Source organism: Papilio machaon, chromosome 16, assembly GCF_912999745.1.
Source record: "Papilio machaon chromosome 16, ilPapMach1.1, whole genome shotgun sequence".
NCBI lineage: Eukaryota > Metazoa > Arthropoda > Insecta > Lepidoptera > Papilionidae > Papilio > Papilio machaon.
In genome coordinates this window covers 7,496,634-7,517,253 of record NC_060001.1, presented here as the reverse complement: position 1 = coordinate 7,517,253, position 20,620 = coordinate 7,496,634, and the positions used below count along the sequence as shown (strand labels likewise).

Below are 20,620 nucleotides of genomic sequence, written 5' to 3'. Positions count from 1 at the left end.
AATATATGTACGGATCACGAAAAGAGGATATTTTTCCTTCTTCTACATTTTCACTCCCGACCAGACAGTGCACTTTCTCTTCCCATCCTTTATAAGAAAAAAATTATAAGGAAAAGAACACTAGAATTTGGCCTCTGACATACACACAAGCATCATACGAAAAATGGAATTACTTCAACTTTACGCATTCTGCGTGGATCGTGGTTTTGCACGAGGCGTCTCTAAAACTTGTTTTTTTTTTCTAAAAGGCTAGTTCTTTAACCTTCTGTATCTCTAATTTAATTTTTCTACATAATTTTGCCTTTTCTATGTTTATTTATTTTTACACCTTTAATTTTGTTAAATAAATCACCTTTAATTAAACCGTCACGAGCCATGTAGAGTATTGTTCACACACACAACACACACATACATACATATGCTTTTTTTATAAGAGAAGGGGGAAAACGAGCAGCGGGAACACCAAGGTGTTCATCGACGCCCATGGACATCTGCAATACCAGAGGAATCGCAAATGCGTTGCCAACACCCTTGAGATGGTGATACGCTCGCTTCTTGAAGGACCCTAAGTCGTACTGGTTTGGAAATACCGCCGAGGACAGACCTTTCCACAAGGCGGCCGTGCGCGGCAAGAAATTTCGCGAGAACCGCACTGTTGTGGAATGCCAGCCGTCCAGATGGTATGGATGGTACCTGGCGGTCTGTCGGGTCGTCCGATGACGAAACTCGGCGGAAGGAATCGTTTCAAACAGTTCTTCGGAACACTCCCCGTGGTATAAACGATAAAAAATGCAAGGCCAGAGTATCAAGCCGATCGGTAAGAGCTCGGTCGTTGACGATTCGAGTCGCTCTCCGTTGTATGCGGTCAAATGGAAGAAGCTGGTAATGGGGTACTACCGCCCAGAGGTGCGAGCAGTATTCCATGTGGGGCCGAACTTGCGCCTTGTACAGTTGCAGGCGATGGCCCTGCTGGAAATACTGCTTTGCCCTACTGAGCACACCCAGCTTTTTGGAGGCCAGCTTGGCCTTGTCTTCCAAGTTACCGCGAAACTGAACGTTACTCTATATGTCAACGCCGCGAATACCGATACTGGCTGAGGCAACCAGGGGAGTGCCCTCAAAACGAAGATTTACGACAAAGGGTTGTTTTTTAGCGGTAATGGCGCACACTTGTGTCTGTTTGGGATTGAATTCAACGAGATTTCGTCGACCCCAATCCGAAACTTCACCCAGTAGGGTCTCCAGTTCAGACACAAGTTTGGTCCGGTTCTCATCGGCAGTAGCCCGAGAAACATTGGCACGGGCCGTGTACAGTACGTCACACGTGCTATCGTCTGCATAACAATGAATGTTGCTGAATTGCGGCATGTCATTGATATGCAGAAGAAACAAGGTGGGCGACAGTACACAGCCCTGTGGGACACCAGCGTTGATTGGTTTCGGGTCAGAGCACGCATCGTCAACAACGACCTTGATGCTCCGACCCTCCAAGAAGCTAGAAATCCAGGCGCATAGTTTCTCGGGCAGCCCGTAGGAAGGCAGCTTCGAGAGAAGTGCTTTGTGCCACACCCGATCAAAAGCTTTGGCCACGTCCAAACTAACCGCCAGGGCCTCCCCCTTGACCTCGATTGCCTCTGACCATCGATGCGTGAGGTACGCAAGAAGATCACCAGTTGAGCGACGTGCAACTACAATTGAATTTACACGGTTCCTTAAATTCATACTAATGTCATTAAGAGTACGAAAAGTTACGGCATTTTTTGTCTATTATTGTATTATTTTAATTTAAAAAAATCTTCATAATTTTATACCAGAAAATATTTTATTTTATGTTATGCCCTTGAGATTATTATAAACAAGTTTGAGAGTCATAACCCGGCCTTATAAAATAACTCTGACGCTAACGCTATCGTCCTTATTAGACTTGTGACCCGAACTACAAGTATGGTGTCCATACAAATTAATTTCGCGAGTATAAAAATGAAGTTCTTTGTGATATTTTTTTTTATAAAAAATTGTGGTGGTTTAACAGGTTAGTCATTATTTCTATAATACATTTAACTAGCTGTCGCTCGCGACTCTATCCACGCGGAACTAAAAAAAATACTAAAAACCATCCATCGACCCATCCAAACATTCACATTTATAATATTAGGAGTAGTAACATAAAAATTGTATATTGAAGGAATTTTTAAATCTGATGTTTCAATAGTGCAACTTTAACATAATAAAAATATTACTTAGGTTTAAATGATACTTTAAAAAAAACAACCAAGGAGCTAATTTTATCCTACTAAACATATTTTCAATTAAAAAAGGTTATGTTAAATAAATTAACAAATCACTTTTCAAACATATAAAGAACATTGGCAGTCTTCATGCAAAAAACAGTGCAACTTACATTTTATTCAATAAAATTTATGAACGAGTAATCTAAATCTTACGTTGAAAACAGATAGGGAATATAATCGAATGCCCCCAATATATCATCTGGACAACTACGAGAGTTGCCTGCAGCGCAGCGGTGATGTCTACTGCACCACGCACTTCTCCCTCGTCTCCGAAGCTCCGAGCGAACTGTTGGACCTCATACACGTAAGCTGAAACTATAGAAATGACAATGCGATTTAATGATACCATCCAAAATACTTTAAAAGCTTTTACGAGTAAAGGTGGCAAATAGTCACTTGTTAGAATAAGATGCGAAGGAAAAGAGGACCAAATAATTTCTTCCTGTGCGTCCTGTTCTCCGCCGATTACGGATGTGTTGACATTGGTCGCTTTGCTGCCTCAGCGACTTCAAGTGGTCATTTACTCATTTGGAGCCTTATAATAATTTTAAAAAATATGGTTCCCGATGGACACTTATCACACAAAACGCTGGATTACTTCCATTTGAAGAATTCTTCTGTGTGTTCGTGGTAAAAAAACTGCAAGAACCTTATGATCAATAGATATTTTGTATGTTTATGTTTATAGGAGTATTCCAAGGATACAGCGACGCATTTTAATCACAGTAAACTGAGGTACGGGCTATGTCTGCTGGAGAGTTGTGACAGCTATCACACTAGAGAGGCACCCGTCACCTCTCAACTGCTGGAAGCGTGTCTCAACAGAACATTCCGTGATCAATACAATTTACAAACTAAAGTTACTAAGTTCTCTTGCATCGAATACAATGAGACTGTCGAAACGAACTTTGGTGATTTTTGTACGGGTTTGATTCTCTTCACTCTTGCGGGACTCGCAATCTTTAGCACTTTTCTCGACATATGTCTACCAAAAATAAAACTAGAAGGTTTGTATAACATATTAAAATTAGTTATAAATTTTTGAAAATCTAGAATCTTCCTTGTTTTAAAATAATGATGTTATAATTTCAGATTTTCCGTTATTTTTAAATTTCTCAGTAAGACACAACTGGAGGCGTTTGATCGAACCTTACGAAGTCGAGACAGATAGTAATCGTCAAATTTTCAAATCATTGCACGGCATAAGGTTAGTTAAAATGTAAATAAAATTAGGGAACAAAAACCACTTTTCTATTAAAAGTTTAAGTCAGGTGAAACAGGTTCTAAATATTTAAATTATTTGAATTGCGAATTCGGTTCAAAAATGATTTTGTTTTAAGTGATTTGTTAAAATTTATTTAAACTAATGAATGTATAATGATAAAATTTAATTATTCACGTTAACGCCTAGTGAAATAAATTTGAATGTGTTTATTTTTTTTTTTTGCTATAAAGGTCATTCGTTTGCCAATAATTTTTTTTCTAGAAATTCAGGTATAACCCTATTTTATGCTTTTTCAGGGTGGTATTGGTCAGTTTAGTTATACTAGGGCACAGCCGGGTACCTCACGTGACAACTATGAAGGATTTAAAATTAATTGAGGAGGTACGACAATCACACAAACAGTCATTTTTTGTATGCAGTCGTTGAAATCGAATTCAAATCAATAAACAAAACAAGTAATCAAAAAATGTACAATTACCTTCCAGAGTTACAAAGATATATTTTTGTATATATTTCTGAACGGCAATATAATTGTACAAACATACTTCGTCATCTCGGGAATGTTACTCGTATACAAATTGCAATGTTATAATGAAAGATATAAGATTGATTTTCATTTAATACCGAAGCTGATTTGGACAAGGTGGCTCAGGTAAGATAGTTATACTTTTAACAGTGTTTGAGTCAGAAGTATAACCTGCTGCAAAAATGATCTGAGCGCCCATTTCCAATACCACGAACACACAAAAGACTGAAGTTCAATTTTGAAGTATTTCGTTCGATAAATGTGTGTATCGCAAGCCAATAAAAGTCTTTTCTTTTCCACCCGCTTCTGTAAGGAAAAGTATGGGAAGTGTTTTTGGCGTGGTGGGCATGTATATATGCAATAGGAATATCTTTTTTCTGTTTTCCTTTCCTCTGTCGAATAAATGTAGGCAACGCATCTGCAAAACATGTTGTTGATGACTATTACTACAAGTACAAACATACTAATTTTCACATTCTAAAATCCAAAAAATATTTAATATGTAAACAGAAGCCAACAGAAGTCAGTTATTCATACCTATGCAAATTATTTTTTTACAGATTAGTTCCACCGCATGCCTTTGTCACATTGTTAACTGCGTCTTGGCTGAGACATACTAAATCAGGACCTCTATGGGAGGTAGTTATTATTTATACTTACAACGTTTCTCCGTTTAAGTAACAAAGTTAAAACTTATGCGATAAAATTATATTTATATAGGTACAAAATTAATTTAAAAAAAAGGTTTAAATGAACATAATATGTATACAAGGATTTTGTTACCACTTAACTTCATAACGGTTGAACAGAACATGTTAAAATTTAGAACAGAATATACCTTATAATCACAGGTGGGCACCGTTAATCGAAAAGTTAACTTCGTTAATCGTTAATTCGTTAATTAAAAAATTAACTTCGTTAATCGTTAAAGCGTTAAATTCTCTAAAATTTAACGCAAGTTAAAGTTAATCGTTAACAGTTAACCATACCAAAATTATACATACTAATTTCACACATATTGTGGCGACACTTGTTTAAAATAGTAATTTGACTATACATTCTATAACAAATTAGTATTGGAGACAAGTATGAATGCATTATAGTATATTTCATTACGATTGCGGAAAGCCTGTCATTGCAAAGAGTTCCGACAAATGTCTACCCGAGCCGAGGCACAGCCGAAGGTGAGGGTTGACAGTTGGGAACAAGTTGTAATAACAGTTCCGCACGTGTTAAGTACACAACTATTTTTAATACAGTTGCGAAAAAATGAAGCAATTTAATAGAATAATAAAAACACAATAAACTCAACTAACTAAAATGTTTGAAAAATAGCGCCAACTGTAAAAGAATACAAACAGAGATTTTTTTTGTTTTCTTCACCCATTCTGGGTAGGCAAAGGGAACTATGCCCAAACGGTCAAGTCTTCAGTAGATTATTTTTATTGATAAGAAATGAAAATGAAATTTAATGAGATGAAATAAAATGAAACCTAACCTAATTCATTGAATTAAATCATTAAATCTGATATTCTAACAAATTAGGAGCTTCTTTTTAGAAATATTTGCATGAATCATAAAAAATTCAATATATTTTTTTTTTTTTGTAAAAACTTCGTGGTTGGTTTTTTCTTTTTAATAGACATTATTTTGACAGTTGGGAAAGAGAACGCAAGAGTTTTGGAAAAGCTAAAGAAAAAGCACGAGTAAAAAATTGTTTTAATACAGTTGCTCGAAAAGGGATCGGAGGGTATTGCAGGGACGAAGAGCGTTCGGAATGTGGGCTATTACATACTATTGTTTTATATACTCGTAATGAAATATGTTGGTCACGTCTTTCCCGGACGCTCTGATGCATCACACTTGCACGCGAACTTCACATATATCAATTATCAACTCGTTCGATCACCATTCGAGTCGCCAACGGTCGCCCAACATAGCTGAACTTACGAACGTGGCGTGGCACGTAATTTAAACAAAATGACAGCACGTCTCCAAGTTTCTAATTTAACGATTAACGGACTTTTATTAACGGAAGTTGAGTTTAACGGAAGTTAACAAAAGCGTTAACACTTTTTGAAGTTAACTTAAAAGTTAATCCGTTAAGCAAAATGTTAACTTCGTTAATTAACGATTAACGGATTAACGAGTTAATGCCCAGCTCTGCTTATAATAAACAATAGAACATATGTATAGAGAGAGATTATAATATAAGGGGATTAACCGTGGCTTTCTGAGACCAAAATATCCGTTTAAAACATTGTTATCTCTGTTTTATAAAAGATATGTTTAATACAGAGATTATTGTGTCAGAAATCGCTGATAAACAGATCAAATGTTTAAACATGTTAGTGTGTTATTTTTTTTTAATTTCAGACAGCTATTGGTGATGAGATAAGAGACTGCCAGGAACGCGGTTGGTTGGGCCTTCTATACTTGAATAATTTCCTTTATGATGCTCAATGCATACCACATACATGGTAATATTATATTATTTATGCAAAGTAAGGTAAAAGGTTAGCGAAGTATGGACATGTTATGAGGAGGGAAGAATCGCATGTGGCAAAGAGAACTTTAAGTATGAGTGTTGAGGAGTACACTGGTAGAGGTAGGCCTAGGAAGAGATGGATCGATTGCGTGAAAGGTGACAAGATCTAGAAGGGAGTGAGGATGGAGATGATGGCAGACAGATTGATTTGGAGGACGGAAACCTGGTGCATCGACCCTACCTAAGTGGGGCAAGGTGAACAATGACTATCACCAGGTTTTCTTGTCCAGATCTATCTATCTTCCGCCATTTCAGTCGTCTCTGCCTTCTTGATCATGTCACCTTTCACACAATCCATCCATCTTTTGAAAAACATGACATTAACGTACGCAAGGATCTTGTCACACTTTTAAGACAACGACCGGGTCGCGCTAGTGAGTTATGATAATTTAGTTTGACTTATACCCACCGGGTCAAATAACTTTGACGAAATTAACATAAAATGCGAGATCAGCCTTTAATGTTTCATGTTTAGAATTTATCAAAACTGGATATATTTAAAACTACTTTAAAATCTTGATTTTGATACGTTCCGGTTTTAATTACTTTTGCTATAACAGAAATATAAATATCCTCGCTACATTGCGAAAAAATGTGGAACTAATTTCTTCGCGCCTCGAGGCCACGATTTTTTGTTCTTGGTTAACATATACATAATCAATATCTATCTTACTCATATTATAAATGCGAATGTTTGGATGGTTGGATGGATGTTTGTTTGAAGGTATCTGCGGAACGGCTGCCTGGATGTCGATGAAATTTGACACATATGTAGAACATAGTCTGAAAGAACACATAGACTACTTATTTTTTTTTTTTTTTAATTCAGCGCTGACGGAGTTCCGGGGCACATCTGGTTATTTATATTTCAAATCACATTTCAGGCATTTATCAGCGGACACGCAACTTTTCTGCTTCGGAGTTGTTTTCTATTTGATGGCAAAAAATAAAAACAGAAATCTTCTGCTCGCATTAACCTTTTTAGTGGGACTACTAATTCCAGGAGTAATAACGTACATACGAAATTTAAATCCATTAATAATTCTCTCTCCTTCGTAAGTAGCTTTTATAAGTATGCGGAAGGATAAGAACTTTATTTATTATATTAATGAGAGATCGTGAATGCCGCCCCTTTGTAATTTACGTAAATTTTGAATTTTTTAAAACGTGCAAGTCGTTTTGTGAATTAATTTTGCGCGTCGGTCGACGCCTTATCGACGCGTGGAATTTGGCAATAGCGCGCTGTCGATTAATGCAAACGAGAATGATGAATATATATTTTTTTTAATCTATAAAACAATCAGCGACGTCTAGAAGGGGCGATGTCGGTGGAGGAGGTGTGTATGAATGCGCGTTAACCTTAATTTGTCGCAACAGGCAATTCGCCGAATCATTAAATTATTTTTCCTGGGCAAAAAACAATCGGGCGGTAATCACGATCTGTCAATGACGTCACAGTCATATGGCTATGTTTTCATTTTGTTTGCTGGGCTTCTTTTTATGGAATTTGGTATTTGATTATATGATTAAAAACACATGATTTTCATTTAAAAACATTACATACAAATGCTATTCAGTCATTATTACCTATATTTATTTTGTTTAAAAAAATAATGAGTTTGGTTTGAAAAGCGAAATAGTGTTCAAAGCGGTTCAGGAGCCTATATTTTTCAACACTTAAGTGTCATGTGGTTTTCACAATTGTAGTATTCACATTGAAATATTTTTGTTAGAATTTTGTTTATTTATTTCAACAGAACTATAGGCACCTTCTTCGGAAAGGATCCAACTTTTAACGAAGTGTATAGACAAGCCTATACGAATGTGCCAAGCTATGCTATAGGATTGACTCTTGGATACTTAATATATGATTTACAAAGAAGCAATTTTCAAATAGAAAAATACAAGGTAAGTTATCAACATACAAGTACACAAAGCGACACAAATATATCTTGACTTTAATCGACACATTTTCGAGTTAGGAATCTTTATGCCGACAGGTTCAGTTATGTTTGTCGGTGTATTTTAATTTTTTGTTCTACTTGATTAACAAAATTAGATATTTCAAAGACAGTAAACGAGAAACATGTATGAAGAAGCATAGAAGTAAAAGATAAGAATGCTCCAAAACATACTTATGGTTCTATATATTTATTATTATCATACTGTGGTATGGCATGTTCTATGGTTCATTATGGTATTTTTTTCAATAGCTCTTTTGTTGTAGAAGTACCGCTACATGTACTGGGCATTGCTACCTGCGTGCTTAGTACCCATGTTCCTTGGTAGCGTATTCTACGGCCCAACGCGACACCCTGTATATCTGCAACTGCTTTATGCTGTTCTATCTAAACCATACTTTGGTTTGCTGGTTGCTATCATAATTTTCGGATTTGTGTTTAAATATGAAAGTAAGAATTTTATAGTTCATATTATGTTAAAATTCTCGTAAACAATGTGATTGTTCTTTAATATTCTGTGTGTATTAACAGACGTATACCGCGGCTTCTTTGAATGGTCGAATTGGAGAGTGTTGAGCCGCCTCTCGTACTGCGCGTTCCTTGTGCACTTTCTTATCATCAGACTGTACACAGCCAGCCAAACCAAACTCACACAAATTACTGCCTACACAAATGTAAGTCTTCAAATCTTTACTTACTGTTGCCCTAAAAGAGCGAGTTCCTTGTACTCTTGCTCATAGACTGTTCACTGTCAACCAATGATTGAAGTTTGTATTGTCATATCCGCAGGTGGCGATGGTGACTGGCTTTATCATCAGCAGCTTTGCAATTGCGCTACCGCTGTGGCTGCTGGTTGAGGCTCCCTCTACCGGCCTCCTCCAGTACTACACTACCAATAATCTACCAGAGACATCGAAGTCTGAAAAGTTTAAAAATACTTAATTGTTTCTTATTTTTTTTTAGTTCAAGTTGTTCAATTCATTGAGATAATTGAATTGAATGATTGTGACCAATTTTGTTCAGTTGAATTCATGATGTGAACAATTTTTGTTCATGATGAAATTATAGAAAAGTGTTGCTTTTTTAATTTATCTCTGAACAACAAATTGCTGATACGAAGTTAAGTTTGTTGTACTTTTATAATTGCACAAGCTATTTGTTTGAGGATTTTTTTTATTGGATTAGTTTTATTACTGAGGATGTTTATGTTTATCCCATTTAGAAATATTTAACGATGATGACGATTTGAGAAACGTGATTCCGAGTTTTTAGCCGACTTCACAAAGAAGGAGGCCATCAATTCGACTGTATTTTTTTATGTGTGTTACTGCAAATCTCCGCCCCTGGTGGTCTGATTTTGATAAAAAATATTTTAATCGAAAGGAAGTGCTTGCAGATGGGTCCCATTTTTTTTTATAAATCTGTGTTAATGGTGATCCAGCTTTCCAGTGGAATAGAAAACACTGCTTTCTCACTTTTAAGTAACTTATCATTCTCCTTTTTTTTTTTTGCATACATCTGTAAGATATAAAACCTTCCTGGTTTAGTAGTGGTAAGGAAATTCGCTTGTCAAAGATTAATAACAACTTAAAAGTTTGCCGCCTTCATTATCTTCAAAACAATCGAATGAAAAAGTGAATGAATAAAATTTGACGAACAAACTTTTACATTTCAATTAAGCTTCGAAATTCAAAAATGTTAATATAATTTTCATCGGTATTGAATCGTTGAACGTTTAATAGTTGTTCAAGTTCGATTTGAGTTCCAAACAAGTTGATAACAAAGTACTTCAATAACACATTGATTTAATACTTCAGTGGTTAGGTGCCAGCTCTACAACCGATAAGGTCCTGGTTCAATTCTATACTTACCCATAAACTTCTATAGTAACTTAATATTTAACAGATGAGTTGCTGACCTTCATTGGACAGAGGAATAAACTGTAAAAGGATATTTTCCTTTAATATTCATTATCACCGTATAGTCCATCTATTCTTCCCATTATATTTTTATATGCAGACTAGCTAGCGATTCCGTCCGCGCGGAATTAAAAAAAAACTTAATTAGTACATGTGCCTTAGCCAAAGTGTTCTTCCACGCTATAGTCTACATCTATGCCAAATTTCAGCGTGGTCCTTGCAGCCGTTCTGGAGATATCTTCAAACAAACATCCATTCATCCAACCAAATATTCACATTTATAATATTAGTAAGATTATTATAAAATACAAATTACATCATAATTTTGATTTTGTTTCTTTTGAAAACGTTATTATCTTGTTAGCACGATTTCTACGGTCTCCGTATTCATTATAATTTATAATTAGATAATCCGCTTTAACTGAACTCAACTGACCCGTACTCTCCCAGCGAAGAATATTTAATGAGGCAGAAGTAACGGTCAGGTAACAGTTTATTATTATTTAAATTATTATATCAAACATCAAATTATGTAATTACTTTTACACTATATGATATAATACAAACAGACAAATGGACTAAACTTTTCTTTCCCTTCCCACCCTTTTTTATAAGGAAAGAATGGGAAGGGGAAGATTTGGCGGAAGAGGAGACGCATAGGAAGTAGAAATATCCTCCTTCTATGCGTTGATTAAAGGAAGGGTATAAATCTGCATTTTCGGATGTCTTTGGGCAACGATCGCTTCGTTGTTTCAGCAAATCCAAGTGGCTTTTGATATAAAAAAGAAGCTTAACAATAATTAAATTGATATGTCAATAGTCTCAGTCTCTTAGTACACAAGGCGACGTAAATCATCGAAAGTAATGTTGTATACCAGCGTCGCTAGGATCGCGTTGCCGCCATTTTGAAAGCAGCGATTACTCTTACAACGACGAAGGGATTGCGTGCGACTGGTTTAGGTGACTAAAGAACAAAATCTTTCTACTTCTGACATTGAATTGTGTAAATTGCTTGGCGAATAATAGTGCCGGATTGCGTAGATTTACGTTGTCAGTGTACGAAGACTTTAGAGTTTGATAATTCATTTAGTGATACGAGAATTCAATGTTTCTCAGTAGTTGCCTTTGCGGTAAACATACGAGTAAATAGAAACCCGATTTCCAATAACTTTAACTTGCAACTTCAACTAACTGCAAATATCCGATTTAACTTGTTTGATCTTTGTTTAAATAACTTTAATTAAACATCCACGAATGTAAATGTACTATTTATAAGGCAGTAAAGGCAGTGCGGAAACATTAGCAGTGATGGAGCCCGCAAAAACAACATATGTTGCATAAACAGGTCGACCCGTGCAATACCGCCACTACAGAGAAAAAAGGCGTTAAGTGGGAGTATTTCTGCGCTTCGATGAGTATTAGTCCGATGTCAAATTCAAATCTTCTTCCTCTTCCCGCCCTTTTGTAATTGTATCGAGACGCGTCGTATATGGTACCTAGAACGGGTCAACTTCTCAAGGAGATCGTAGGGCAGAAGAAACCGTAGCTGTGATATAATAAAGAATTTTAACACATCGTAACATTACAATCACATACACTATTCATACAAAATAAACATCTTGTAACACAAACACTGATTTAGTAAATGCTCGTTCTCACCGAATGGATCCAACAAATTGTCTTAACTTTGTTAACAGAAGCAATTTAATTTTCATTTTCACCGAACTGCATACGTACGTGAAATGTGTTGTTGAACAAACAAGATTTAAGTTAGTAATTGACGTGTTAATAATTTATTTAGCTTTGATTAAAGTAAATATTTTATAACCTTTGTTTAGAAATTTATCTTCATCAAAATGTCCTCCACATTAGAGGCAGAGAGACTAGTGGATTAAGCCAACGATGTCCAAATAATTATTAGAAATTCACTCTTGCGTCTAGGTTTGTGTGGGAAAATTGTAATCTCTTCGATCCCTTAAAGATATTAATTAACGAATTACTGTTATTTTGTAGCCTTTGATATTTCAGTTTCATATTTTTTTTATTCATGTAGCAGCGTTCGAAGACCTCGACTAATTGAAACCTTTCAAAGGTAGTCAAATTAAAATAAAGCTGTAAATATTAACTACTGTATAATTAATACAAAATATTTATGGGGTATTCGAATAATGCTGTCAAGTCATGTTTTACATATTTTCCGGCAGAGCAGCGCCACTCTTACCGGAACAGATTCTTGTTTGACTGTAGTACATGCTATAGTTAAACAAATTCTATTCTTCGATATTGAAAGGAGGGCGCTAGTGAGGTATCATAATTTTTGTTTGACTTTTGCCTACCTGGTCAGATATCTTTGTCGGTCTGTAATATGTCCATATCATATCAGGGTTGTAATACCATTAGGTTCTAATGAATAGACAATAACAATAATGCAACACAGTGGTAGAGTCTACATGTCGCGACTGCACAAATAGCTAGCCTTACCAGATCAACCTCACGTTAGGCGGGAAGTGTAATTAATCTCGCGTTTCGTCTGATAGCTATTTGTATCTGTTTTTGAAACATAAATTATGGCTTGTAGAGTCAGCATGTAATAATTCTTATGTCGTGACGTGACTAGTGTCAGCAGTAACAGCTCCCGTGTGTGACGTACGTTACGTCAACGTCGCCGCCTCTGTTACGTCCGACGTTCATCGCTCTCTAATCTAGCTCAAGGGAGACATCACTGCTTTCACATCCATTTACCTATATGTCTCGAACTGTAAGGTGAAAGATAAAAGATATTTAAGCTAAATTTTTATCATACCGACCTATTCAACTTTGATAGGAAAATTTGTTTAAATTCAAAAAGAAGTTAGTATCAAGAATTTTGTGACTAAAAAATAATTGTGTTTATTTTTTTTTCTCTTTAATCTACTTAAGAGATATGTAAGTAGTGAGAGTGGTAAAGTCAAAGGATAAAGCTGAGACAGATCTTAAGTGAGACGGAGTATTCTTACGCAGATCATGTGTCGCAAAGGAAAGAAGCCTCAACACATTCCTTCTGTGAAATACGAGCCGTCACTTGATTTTGAAAGGGAAATTCTTAGGAAATACAGCTTAACGTATTCGAATGAATAGAAAGGATAAAAGAAATGGTAAAAGACTTTGAGATTTGAAAAAAAAATGATATAGAATAAAACTTATTCGAAGAAATATGGTTTGTGGCTTCGTAGAAATATAAGCGACCAGATAAGGAAATCAAGTCTCAATAAAATATTAATGTGATGAAATTATGTTTCCCTAACAGAATATGAAATAAATATTGATGGTATTATATTTTCTAACAAGTAATTGGATGTATAAAGTAAATAAGCATTTTGGGTCCATGAATATGTGATTGGCTCCTCGGAGTTACATAAATTAAATTCTTAAGTCATTATTCTAAAAAAAACTAGAATAGAATCTATTTAAACTTTAGAATGGACATCTTTTGTTTTTAATCTTTCAACAATTATAAAAGGTTCTCATAAGAAAAGGAACGGCTGTAAATAAAAGGTTGTAAGAATGGACTACCAATTACAATGCTATTTCTAGGAGTAGACTATATTCACTAGCGCTGCCAGTCGCTTACTGGAGACCGTTCCAAGACACATTGACCTACAAAAAACTCTCGACGCAACAAAGGCCTTTTTAGCAACATTCTTAGGTTCTAAACAATGCTTACTTACATTTTCAAACATTTCTATGCTTGGTGTAGTCATTATTTTACAAACTACGCAAACGTATAATGTATTGTATTAACTCTACTCTTGAAGGCCCCCACGTCTCATTTTATAGCTAAATTAATATTTAAATATTGGTATTTGCTTGGTTCTACATTCATAATTATAATTAACTAGCTGTCGCCCACGACTCTGTCCCAGGCCTTTAAAAATATAGATGTTGGCAGATTCTCAGACCTACTCAATATGCTCACAAAATTTCATGAGAATCGGTCAAGCCGTTTCGGAGGAGTTCAAGTTCGAACCCCGTGACACGAGAATTTTATATATATAGATTTCCATGTCACAATGTTAGTTACCGTACTCCTCCAAAACGGTTTGACCGATTGTTATGAAATTTTATATTCATATTCAGTAGGTCTGAGAATCGGCTACTATCTATTTTTCATATTCTTATTAAGTTTTTTTTTACCTGCGCGCGGACAGAGTCGCGGGCGACAGCTAGTAATATATAAATATTATCCACGTTCAATAAAAATGAAACGAAACGAACTAGAGATTGATCTCAATTTGTGTAATAAATATAAATCTCAAGTAACAAAGCAATTTACGCGCCGACTTTGATTAATTGTTTGTTGAAAAGGTTTTGGGCCGTTGTTTTTTGTCTTTATTTAGATTATGTTTTATAAGAAGAATTCTTAGATGTTAAGAGGGTAGGATATTCTTCTTATGTAAGTTCTTTTGCTGGGGAAAGTTTGCCGTGGATAGATGAATAACGTATATTAAAAACTGACAAGGTAAGGAAATCAGTAGTTAGACCATAAAGATTCAAATATAATACTAATTATAGGTAAAAGACTTATCCACTACAATTTTCATTGTCTACTGAATTTCCGTCTTTGTAATGTCCTTTCATCAAATATTTTAAATTATATATTTAGACAGGGTAGCTAGTACATATTCTACTTTATTCGAATCCGTTACCAAAAAATGGACTTCCTATTAGCCCGATCTTGATAATCTATAGAAGAAGAGAGTGACAAATGATACGTTTGTTTTGGATAACAATAACCAGTTGTGCCGAACTCACATAGTGGAATAAGAGCAGGGAGAGCAATGCGACGATGATTCATGGGAAAGACCTGCAGTTGATAACCATCGGTTGTAAAAAAAGAACGGTTAGAGTTTAGAGAATAAAAGAAAAGATAACAATACTAAAATAATAAAAAATACGAGTGAAAACATCTTTAAAGGCACTTGTTAGTTAATATTTAGTGTTGAAAGCAGGCGAAGGCAACCGCTCAGTGCCCGCGCCTGCCGCCAACTGACAAAACAGTCACTGCCTAATGAGGCTGTCGAAGGGACGAAGTTACCGCATGCGCAGAATTCTCATTGCGGATGCAAAGCATTTATCGTGTTTGTATATTTTATACGCGTTACTTTTAACATGATCGAATGAATATGTTTATTACTTGTAGCTTCTAAATGTGGTGTTGAATTAGGTAACTTAATTAGACAACAACAAATTAACACAACTCATATTCGGACTTCGCGGTCGCGTCGCGTCTCGCACGGCGGGCCAGAGTGCGTAGCACGCGGCTCGAGTAGCGGAGGGCGCGGGGTGCGTGATGGCCGTTGCGTGCGTCGGCGACAGCGATGTCGACAAGTTCAAAATTGATATCACTGTTATTGTTGTTGTTAACATTGAAGATAGACCCCCGACGGGTCCGAAACTAATCGGTGCCGTCTCCGGACGATCACACGCACGTGATGTGACTTAAACCGTTTTTAATTAATTTATTATTATGTCTCACGAAAGTTTAAACAATTAGAGGTTATTTCAAATTATACACTATTGAGAAAGCTAAATTGGGTTCACGCTGCTGTTAGTTTACGCTTATTGAAACTCCGAGATCACAATTTAACAACTACCAAGAAAATTATTACAGTAACAATGGATACTATTAATTGGTTACAGCTGACTTGATTACAAGTTAATAGATTATATTTGATAATCTGATATCTAGAAATTGGTGGTATGGCATTAGTTCTTAGTATCGACTTAAATTATCCTGAAATTTCTTTGCATTAATTCTAATTTAAGGATATTTTAAACTACCTAATTTGATTAAATTAAAAAATTCCAAGAACTCTAATTCCCTAATTTAAATCTTATATCAATAAATTAGGAGCAATAAAAATAAACCAAAGGGAACAGATGTAACAAATAGTCTGGGAGCAAAGTTACCCTGTTCTTTGCTTAAACAAATTGCAGCTAAAGCCACAACTTTGTTTCTTTTAAGTTATACGATATTCTATCTGGAGCAAAGTAAAATTTTACCAACAGAAGTATTTAACTGCTTTTCAATATTGAAAGAAATTGTATATTTATATGTGTATATTTATTTTACATTTGAACAACGGAAACTTGCGAACTCATGATGAAGCAGGAGTTGGGTTGAATATATACCAGATCTTAATAAGAGAACAAAAGACTTCATATTGTTGTCTCTGTTATTTCAATAAGAAAAAGATAAGGACGGCAATATTTTTGTAATACATGTTAACCTCACGTTGACATATTTACTTAGGTTTCGAACGACAGTAATACACGATTCGTGTTTGTTTTCTGTTTCCAGGTAAATAAAGACGAAACGTTTCGAGTTGTAGCAAATAAAGTACGAATTTGTATCGAGGTCGAAATCTATTTGTTTTGACGTTTTATTGACCTTATCGTGAAATTTCACTTGTATTCGAACATGTTGCTGCTTTGTGTTATTAAATAAAATAAGAAGGATGGTAATATATCGACGCTGGAAAGCATAAACGCTGTAACCCTTGAAATCGCGAATATGTTTTTCACGCGTTAATAATTTCAATCATTATCAAACGATAATGTTTTTATTATAGGTTAGCACAAACTACACAACATTGCTAAATACCGCATGCTTGTAGGCGTATCAGCTCACGAGTTATCATTTTTTGGCTCTCCTGTAAAGTTCATACTTTCGGGGTTACAGCGTTTACGCTTTCCAGCGTCTAATATTTTTTAAACAAGTATTTCTACAATGGAAACTAGTATATTTGCTTTCTTAGCCACTACCTTTCTACCTAAGCCGTTATGTTTGAATTCACTCCCTTCTTTTTTCCCGTTCACGTTAGATTGAAACTTAGTAATCGAAGAACAATTCACATAATCATTGGGCAAATGTCAATGAAAGTCGAACAGCATTTAAGCACTTAGCTTGCTATGAAAAGTTGTTGAAATTCTTACATCTAGTTACGTTAGTTTCATTATAAATTGAAAATTTTATATGATTCAATATATCTTAATACAATAAAATTTTAATGTCGTAAACCTTTTCTTAACTGGTAAACCAGGACACCAGTTACCGAATAAACGACAAATACAACAATAGTAAATTACGCAGTACGACAGTTCAATAACCTTGTCTCGGAATTATTACCCTGAGGACATCAAAATAGCCGTTAGATATAAGTAAGGACGTTTATTATAAAACTTGTTCCATTCCAACCGATATATTACGATCAAAGAAATATTAGGGACTGTTGTGACTTGAATATGCTATAGCAAGGATTCTGCAATACTGTGAATAAACTTGAGATCGGGATTAAACACGTATTACCCTCGTAATAAATGTATTGTAGAATGAGTTAGAAACATTTAAATTTTTATTGCAAATAATGTATGCTGAAGTAGCCGCAGATACCAAATTCTAAAATGATTGAATTTGGATACCAAGCCAGATATTTTATGGTTTCAGTTATCTACTTTTTGACCAAGAGTAGTGACTGTAGAACAGATGTAGTTTCACAAATTTATAACCTACTTCAGTAGTTGTCGCGTGCGAATTTTTTTAAATAAAAACTCAATTAGTAGCCTATGTGTTAAGTATTCTGTGCCAAATTTCAACGAAGGTCCATGCAGCTGTTCTGGAGATACCTTCTAACATCCATCCATACATTGCATTTATAACATTAAATAAGCTAGATGTAGTTTTCATAAATGTCTTATCAAGAATAAATTTTCAAAATGTCATCCCTGAGAAAATTTACCCAACAAGAAACATCCGAAGGCTTTATTTTTCGCCTTATTTTTGTCTTCCGGTTTAGATATCTACATGGTATATATGCTTAAATGCTAATCCTCGGTTACACTGTTATCTTTCGATAAAATAATTGTTTAGAATTTGAATTAAAATAAGCTTTGAAAGCAAAAATGTCCCTAATTTTCGCAACAAATTTTGAAGCTAAATTAAATATCTACTAGTCTTCTAGTTATTTAAAAAAATGGGACCCATCTGCAAGCACTTCCTTTCGATTAAAATAATTTTTATCAAAATCAGACCACCAGGAGCGGAGCATCGCGGTAACACACATAGAAAAAAAAAACACAGTCGAATTGATAATCTCCTTCTTTTTGAAGTCGGCTAAAAAAAACAGTCGAATTGATAATCTCCTTATTTTTGAAGTCGGCTAATAAGCGAATTTTCCTCTCTCAAGTTTTTCTCGTTTTATAATATTTATTCTGTTGACTTTGTAAAATACGTTGAATTAAGCATAAAACCTTCTAAACCTATCTTCTTAAACCAATCTGGTAATCTGATAAAACTGTTTTTGAAATAAACGTACTTTTATATTATTTTGATATGAAAGAAATTTGACTGAAAGCAGTTTTTTTGTCAACATTTATCAAATATGTACATTAAATATTCATTTTATACCGATTATATCAAAGGATCAACAACTGTTGATAATCTAAAAATCTACTAGTCTTCTAGTTTTTTAAAAAAAAAAATGGGACCCATCTTCAAGCACTTCCTTTCGATTAAAATAATTTTTATCAAAATCGGACCACCAGAGGCGGAGATTCGCAGTAACACACATAAAAAAAACATTCGAATTGATGACCTCCTTCTTTTTGAAGTCGGCTAAAAATACTTATCTGTTTTATAAGCCTATAACTTTTTCAAGGGATAAATAAAGTCATTTTTAATTAACTTGTTCGAAATAATCTGTAAGAGCATACAAGATATGAGATTTTTGATGTTTGAATTTGAAAATAATATTCAAAATATAACAGCAATATTAGATGCGAATGAAACTAAAGTTCTGGGCTCGTTATGCATAAAATTTATAGGTGTGTATTCCATGGTAGTACTCGTATTGGCATCGAGTCTGCAAGCGCTTGTCGTCGCACACGGCACGTGACTAATGGAGTCGTGGTATAGGAAATTTGTGACCAACCATCACTTTAGTTATTAGCAATATACTCGTAGAGGAAATCGTTAAATCGTTATGGATTCTGCAAAAAAAAATACTTTTTTAAGAATATTGCTTTTTTATAACTGATGAACGTGAAATTTGACAGAGTTAATTTTGAGATAAAGATAGCGTTATATTAGTAAGTACATGTTACTTTATCCTACAGTAATTACAAAAATACATAAAACGAGTTGAAATTTAATGTAGTTGCAGTAATTATCATCAGATTAGCGGTCACACAGAGGTTAAGCCTGGATTAAATATTCTCTGCAATGATTTTAATGTGAATTTATCATAAAAGTAACAGATTAATATAAAATAATTTGTTTATACCAACCACTAAAGCAGCTTATTGACTTACGTCCACCGATACGATGAGAAAGAATTAAAAAGAGTCTAAAAAGTTATAGTACAATTTCTAATTCATCATCTCAGTCGAGTCTGTCTTTTTACAATCTTTTCCTATTATGATACGAAGATGATTTTTTTCAATAATGACAAATTAATAGCATATGATTATTATACTAAAACCGTGGCATTTGAGGTAATTAAAATCTATAAATCTATACTTCAGGCACTCCCTTAATGATAACTTAACCATATTGAGTGTGGCTGTGAGTATTAGAAAATGAATCAAGAAATAATGAGATTGTGCATGGTAACAACGGTAGTTGAAAACTGAAAAAAATAATGGATAGATCGTGTGAAAGAGAATACGCTTAGACAGGGAGTGAATTCAGATATGAATAGTGATAAAGTAGTATGGAAGAAGAGTCAATACTGTGCCGACACGACGTAGGGAAAAGTACAGGTTTATGAATCAGTAAGCGAATGGAACGATGTGGTAAAAGCTTTTAAAGACTTCAAAGTGTGATCGTTCTCTACATAGACATAGTTATACTTAAGTTTAGTACTGAGACTAAAAGATTTAATTTCAGAAATTAATAATTCAGGTATTTTTGTATATGTACTTTATCGTGCCTCATATTAAGATATCGTCTAATATTTTGCACAAATATATCAAGTGACGGCTCATGAATAGATAAATAAGTGAACCGAACAAGTTTGACGTACTCAAAAGCTTATGGAATTTCATTTAAAGTAGAGTTTGCGGTTTATCGGAAATTATTCGAATTTCCCGGTATCAAAGAGACCGCTATACT

General features: G+C 34.7%; 1 protein-coding gene across 1 annotated transcript; it reads left to right on the top strand.

Moving 5' to 3' along the window:
• Nucleotides 1-1,344: 1,344 nt before the first annotated feature.
• On the top strand, nucleotides 1,345-8,546 carry LOC106715363 (nose resistant to fluoxetine protein 6-like). Its single transcript, XM_045681683.1, has 10 exons — nucleotides 1,345-1,507; nucleotides 2,456-2,595; nucleotides 2,980-3,217; nucleotides 3,411-3,498; nucleotides 3,813-3,897; nucleotides 4,002-4,168; nucleotides 4,603-4,681; nucleotides 6,419-6,522; nucleotides 7,475-7,645; nucleotides 8,348-8,546. The coding sequence occupies exons 1-10, from the start codon at nucleotides 1,345-1,347 to the stop codon at nucleotides 8,544-8,546; spliced, it is 1,434 nt and encodes a 477-aa protein (XP_045537639.1).
• The last annotated feature ends 12,074 nt before the right edge of the window (nucleotides 8,547-20,620 follow it).

Coding starts and splice junctions, on each gene's coding strand:
- LOC106715363 (XM_045681683.1), top strand. CDS start 1,345: ATGAATGTTGCTGAATTGCGGCATGTCATTGATATGCAGAAGAAACAA. Junction 2,596..2,979: donor AACTGTTGGACCTCATACAC/GTAAGCTGAAAC, acceptor TTATGTTTATAG/GAGTATTCCAAGGATACAGC. Junction 4,682..6,418: donor AATCAGGACCTCTATGGGAG/GTAGTTATTATT, acceptor TTTTAATTTCAG/ACAGCTATTGGTGATGAGAT.